At 37.3% G+C, this 7,162-nt stretch overlaps 1 protein-coding gene across 1 annotated transcript; it reads right to left on the reverse strand.

Moving 5' to 3' along the window:
• Positions 1-5,915: 5,915 nt before the first annotated feature.
• LOC104980248 (olfactory receptor 51A4-like) lies at positions 5,916-6,865 on the reverse strand. The gene is given in 2 exon segments (XM_010828878.1): positions 5,916-6,061; positions 6,064-6,865. Coding segments are annotated over 2 exon segments (948 nt in total).
• Positions 6,866-7,162: the final 297 nt, after the last annotated feature.

Raw genomic sequence — 7,162 nt, forward strand, 5'->3', positions numbered from 1 at the left:
CCCAGAAGGAGGGTATGGGGAGGGAGGAGGGAGGAGGGTTCAGGATGGGGAACACAGGTATACCTGTGGCGGATTCATTTCGATATTTGGCAAAACTAATACAATATTGTAAAGTTTAAAAATAAAATAAAATAAAAATAAAATAAAGATATAACTCCTATATTATCATGTCTAAGTAGATAAAAATATTAATAATAATGATTAAAGTATTCAAATCTTCAAAAAAAAAAGAAATATCAATAACCTCAGATATGCAGATGACACCACCCTTATGGCAGAAAGCGAAGAAAAACTAAAGAGCCTCTTAATGGAAGTGAAAAGAGGAGAGTAAAAAAGCTGGCTTAAAACTCAACATTCAGAAAACGAAGATCATGGCACCTGATCCCATCACTTCATGGCAAATAGATGGGAAAACAGTGACAGACTTTATTTTGGGGGGCTCCAAAATCACTGCAGCCATAAAATTAAATGGTTTTGCAGCCATAAAATTAAAAGACACTTGCTCCTTGGAAAAAAAGCTATGACCAACCTAGATAGCATATTAAAAACAGAGACATTACTTTGCCAATAAAGGTCCATGTAGTCAAAGCTTTGATTTTTCCAGAAGTCATGTATGGATGTGAGAGTTGGACCATAAAGAAAGCTGATCAACAATGGATTGATGCTTTTGAACTGCAGTGTTAGAGAAGACTCTTGAGAGTCCCTTGGACTGCAAGGAGAACACACCAGTCAATCCTAAAGGAAATCAACCATGAATATACATTGGAACGACTTATGCTGAAGCTAATGCTCCAGTTTTTGGCCACCTGATGATAAGAGCTGATTCATTAGAAAAGCCCCTGATCTGGGGACAGATTGAATGCAGGAGGAGAAGTGGACAAAAGAAAATGAGATAGTTGGATGGCATCACCGACTTAATGGACATGAGTTTTGAGTAAGCTCCAGGTGATGGTGAAGGACAGGGAAGCCTTGCATGCTGCAATCCATCCGGTTGCAAAAAGTCAGACATGACTGAGCAACTGAGCAAGAACATAAGAACTTACAAAATTGTGAACTTGCTAAATGTAAAAAAAAAAAAAAATGCATTGTCCATGCTCATGAAATCTATTTGTTGTATGCTTATAAATATAAGTCCAAGTTTTTAAACTGAGTTTACAGAGTCACTGAGTACAATAATACAAGCCAAGATTTTGTAGCCATACTGCCTGGGGTCAAAGCTCCATTAAACTTGGGCAATTTGGTGTCCTTTAACAAATTATTTTAATGAAATGTGCCTTTGTTTGCTTATCTATAAAATGGGTATTTATGAGTAGTAATGCATTACTATATATAAAGAGTATAGTATATTTGGCAAATGACAATCCACTCCCATATTCTTGCCTGGAAAGTTCCACAGACAGAGGAGCCTGGTGAGCTATAGTCCATGGGGTCCCAAAAAATCAGATAAGAATGAGCATGCATGCATGTTATCTGAGCCCAGTGACCATGAAATACAGCTGTTAATCTAAAATAATAAAGTAACCAGTTATTTTACCAGCAAAGCTGGTGTATTCAGAAGCAACAAAGAATTGCAATTTGGTTACATGGAATTAAGGGCTTCCCAGGTGGCTTGGTGGTAAAGAATCCTCCTGCCAATGTAATAGACACAGAAGAACATGGGTTTGATCCCTGGGTTGGAATGATCCCCTGGAGTAGGAAATGGCACCCTGCTCCCCTATTGTTGCCTGGAAATTTCAATGGACAGAGAAGCCTGGAGGGCTACAGTCCATGGAGTTGCAAAGAGTCAGTCACACACACGACTGAGCACACACACGCACTTGAAATTATGGCAAACAACATGCAATCCCCATAAAGCACAAGAGAGGAAACTTTTACAGAGAAGGGGAAGTTGGGGCCAGGGCTGGGGAGTATTAAAAACAAAAATAATTGGAGGAAATGGAATTTGTAGTATAGCAGCTTTTTATTGGCTAAGTGGTAACAGTCTTCATTGACTGAGCTATTGCCAGGCAAGGAGAAAATATTTCTTCCTCCTGCTAATAATAAATTACTGTCACTTCCTGCCAGATACACAAAGCCTATCTTCAGGTCAGGATCTGTATTGACATCAAGCATGAGAGCTGCCCCTTTTGGCTTTCCAACTGCATTTTTGTGAGGTTTCCCATGATTACTTTGCACACAGCAAAGTTTAAGAGTTCTTTAACTTTTTTAGTCTAGGAAGCAGCTTACTGTAAGGAACCACCCTTCCCCGTATGACGCAGATGAGCTTTAGTGATGCTGTCTTCCTTACCTATGACAAGGCCATACACACACCATTTAAATTCCCTTTTTTTTTAAATCTCATAAATGATTAGCTGAGCTATTTTGTCTCCACTGATCAATTTTTCCTCCCTTTGCAATAATCCTTTAAAATAAGTACAGAGTTTGTTTGATATTTTAAAATGTCCTGACATAGATCAAAGACTATAAAGGTGTTACTTATGACATTTTTTACTATGTGATATTATTAGAATCTTTATAAACTAGGCTCACAGACTTTTAAAGTAAATTTATTTATTTTTAATTGAAGGATACTTGCTTTACAATATTGTATTGGCCTCTGGCATACATGGGTCAACCAGAGGTACGCATATGTCCCCGTCCTATTAAACCTCCTCGCACCTCCCACCTCTTCCCACCACTGTAGGCTGCTCACAGACTTTTAACTTAAGATTTTAAATGTAAATGTATGGAAATTTTAAATTATTACAAATAACATAACTAAAATTTTAGATGGGCAAATATGAACTAACATAACAGGTTTGTTAAAAGTCTAGAACATTTGATAGTGTATGAATCACTCACAATCTCCACACTCCTAACACACTTATTATCACACTTGGTATCATCCTCCATCCTTTTGTAGATAGTTTAGTTTATTATAGTTTCAATCATATACAGTTTTAAGCATTCTTCTAAAATTTATAACTATTAATTAAAGAGTAAATATGTAATTCATATTCCATACTGTCATTTTAAAGCCTACAATTCATGGTTTTCAATATCTTCAAAAAGATAAGTGACATTTGAAGTAACCCTTAAATACAGACCCCCTACTACAACAGCAAATGAAGATAGGAGTTTATAGGTTTTAGTCTGCTTTGAAGGGACAAAAGATCCTGCTTTCCCCATAAATGAGATATAAACAAAACTATATATCACCAAAGACTTGAGTTATAACTCCTTAAATTCCAGTTGGAGGTCCAATTCTTGTGTGCTAAAGCAATTTAGAGAATGAGAAGAGATAAAATTCTCTTCATAAATTCCATTAAAAAAGTACAGAACAAATGTTTGGATCATCACAAACCCAAAAAATCAACCAAACAAGAGAAAATATGTATTACATGGCCTCTCAGTTTCTCAAATGGAAAAATGTAAGCACAATTAAAATTAAAACTTTTATCTAAAATAACTAGCACAACATACATACACAAAAAAAATTTTTTTTTAAAGACAGAAGACAAAAACCAAGCTTCTAATCTCAGTATTTGGCCAGGGTTGTCTGCATGGTGTTGAAGCATTTATCCTCTCCTAATAATAAATGGAATTTAGTAATAATCTGAGCATATCTTTATAAAGCCTCACATTTTAATATTTTAATTACCATTTACTTCTTTTTTGGCCTGTAAATGACTTACTGGAGTGGAAAGAGTAGTATTCTTGACATGAAACAATAAGTCATCCAGTTGTTTCTTAGAACAGTATAAGTATCACTTAACTAGGGTCTTTCCTGGTGGCTTATGGTAAAGAATCTGCCTGCAGTGCAGGAGACAAGAGTTCAATCCCTGGGTTGGGAAGATCCCCTGGAGATGGGCATGGCAACCCACTCCAGTATTCTTGCCTGGAGAATCCCATGGACAGACGAGCCTGGCAGGCTACAGTCCAGAGGATTGCAATTGAGCGACTTAGCATGCACTTAATGAGGTGTATTTGCTTGCCTGGCAAACAATTATTATTTCATCAAGAATTTCTCCAAGGCCCTTACCTCACGGTATCTGTCAATTCTAATCTATTTTATCATGAATTTTGCTCCATTTTAATCTCTAGATTACTTCTACATTTACATCATTATTACTTTTAGATAGAGCTAAATCAGATTTATCTAGGGATTAATTATCTCATATGAGGATCTTATATCACAATTACTGTGCAATTTGAAAGAAAGTTTTTAAAGTGCAGGTGAAATCATCTCTTTGTTTTGCCCTCCAACAATATGACATATTTTTGTCTGCCTCCTATTTGGACATTGACTTTATCTGTATTTTATAATTTATTTTATATAAAATTTGTATTTGAATATATCCATTTTTGTGGTTGAAGAAGCATGAACTTTATTATGACTCTGTTGCTGTCTGCCAATTGTGCCCTTGACTCTATTGTTTAGGCTTTTTATTTTTTCCTTCTTTTTGAAAATCACAAAACAAATTTCCCTTGTCTTATTGAACTATAATTGACATATAACATTCTGCAAGTATAAGGCATATAATGTATGTATTTGATACACTTATATATTGCAAAATTATTACATAGTAGAGTTAGTTAATACTGCCATTGTATCACATAATTCAGTCAGTTCAGTTCAGTCACCCAGTAGTGCTCAACTCTTTGTGACCCCATGGACTGCAGCATACCAGGCCTCCCCATCCATCACCAACTCCTGGAGTTTACTCAAACTCGTGTCCACTGAGTCGGTGATGCCATCCAACCATCTCATTCTCTGTTGTCTTCTTCTCCTTCTGCCTTTAATCTTTCCCAGCATCAGAATCTTTTCAAATGAGTCAGTTCTTCACATCAAGTGGCCAAAGTACTGGAGTTTCAGTTTCAGCATCAGTCCTTCAAATGAATATTCAGGACTGATTTCCTTTAGGATGGACTGGTTGGATCTCCCTGTAATCCAAGGGACTCTCAAGAGTCTTCTCCAACACAGTAGTCAAAAAGCATCAATTCTTCGGCTCTCAGCTTTCTTTATAGTCCAACTCTCCATCCATACATGACTACTGGATAAACCATAGCTTTGACTAGACGGACCTTTGTTGGCAAAGTGATGTCTCTGCTTTTTAATATGCTGTCTAGGTTGGTCATAACTTTTCTTCCAAGGAGCAAGTGTCTTTTAATTTAATGGCTTCAGCCACCTTCTTCAGTGATTTTGGAACCCCCAACAATAAAATCTGTCAGTTTCCCCATCTATTTCCCATGAAGTGATGGGATCAGATGCCATGATCTTAGTTTTCTGAATGTTGAATTTTAAGCCAACTTTTTTTCTCTCTCCTCTTTCACTTTCATCAAGAGGCTCTTTAGTTCTTCGCTTTCTGCCATAAGCGTGGTGTCATCTGCATATCTGAGGCAGAAATATCAATGGATATTTCTCCCGGTGATCTTCATTCCAGCTTGTGCTTCATCCAGCCCACCATTTCTCATGATGCACTCTGCATATAAGTTAAATAAGCAGGGTGACAATATACATCCTTGATGTACTCCTTTCTCAATTTGGAACCTGTCTGTTCTATGTCCACTTCTAACTGTTGCTTCTTGACCTGAATACAGATTTCTCAGGAGGCAGGTCAGGTGGTCTGGTATTCCTATCTCTTGAAGAATTTTCTACAGTTTGCTGTGATCTACACAGTTACATAATTATCACTTCCTTTTTGTGGTGGGAACCCTTAAAATGTATTCTAAGCAATTTTCAAGTATATAATGCATTATTGTTAACTATAGTCACCATGTTATACATGAGATAACCAGAATTTACTCATTTCATAATTAGAAATTTGTGCAGTCTGACCAAAGTTTTCCTATTTCCTCATCTCCCTAGTCCCTGCCAAGTACCATTCTACTCTCTGTTTTTATCAGTTTAGCTTTTTAATATAACTCATATTTGATTATGTGAGCAAGTTTTTCCTGCTCTTGAATATCTTGTGCACTGCAAACCTTATTTGTTTTGTTTTCAGACTATAAACCAAGGGGTTAAGAACAGGAGTCAAAAAGAGGAAGAGGTTGGCCATGGTGACATGAAGAAGAGGAGATGTGAACCAAACCTATGAATTAGAGCCAGCACAATGAGTGGCACATAAAAGATGCAGACAGTGAAAATGTGGGAAACACAAGTATTAAGTACCTTGAGCTGACCATCTTTGGAGGCAATACCCAGCACTGTTTTCAAAATTAGGCTGTATGAAATGACAGTGAACATAGAGTCAACTCCAAAGGAGCACAGGACAAGGGACAACCCATAAATGATGTTGACTGTGATAGGGCCACAAGCCAGCTTCATAACATCAGGGTGGTAGCAATAACAATGTGATAGAATGACATCCTTGCAGAAGGGCAATCGCTTGAGCAGAATTGGCAAAGGTACCATCAACACCACACCCCTAATCATGGCTGCAAGCCCCATCCCCATAATCCGAGAATAGGTTAAGACTACTGTGTAGTGCAGTGGGTTATGAATAGCTACAAATCTATCAAAGGCCATGGCCAGCAGGATGGCTGACTCCATTGAGGAGAAGGTATGGATAAAGAACATCTGCGTTAGGCAGGAGTAGAATTCAATCTCTCTGTGATTCAGGAGAAAGACACTGAGTACTGTAGGCAGAGTTGATAAAGACAGACCCACATCTGTGGCTGCCAGCATAGACAGGAATATGTACTGAGGTTCGTGAAGCCTGGAGGTGGTTTTGATAATGAAGAGGATAGTGCTGTTACCTAGGAGGGCAATTAGGTACGTGATACACAGTGGGATAGAAATCCATATTTGCACAGCTTCCAGTCCAGGGATGCCTGTTAAAAGGAGAGTAGGTGGCTGGAACCAGCTACTGTTCATAAGCTCCATAAAGATATTATTTGGGCACACAGCCCAAATCAGTTTCTAAATTTTTCTACTGACCACACACACAAAAAATTTTCAAGCATCTTGAAACCTGGACATTTTTCCTGTTAATTACACCTGCAGAAATAAAGCGTAACGTATTTCAATAAAACACATAAACCTCAAGCTATTTAAACAAATACTTCAAGTGATACTGTTCATTTTCACAATTAATTTCTAGGTTGTTTGACATGTTCTTTTAAAATGATATGTTGATTTTTCAAAATGTGAGAGAGTGATAAAATCACCAAAATGAGTATT

Source organism: Bison bison, unplaced genomic scaffold (assembly GCF_000754665.1).
Source record: "Bison bison bison isolate TAMUID 2011002044 unplaced genomic scaffold, Bison_UMD1.0 scf7180017858739, whole genome shotgun sequence".
Classification (NCBI taxonomy): Eukaryota; Metazoa; Chordata; class Mammalia; order Artiodactyla; family Bovidae; genus Bison; species Bison bison.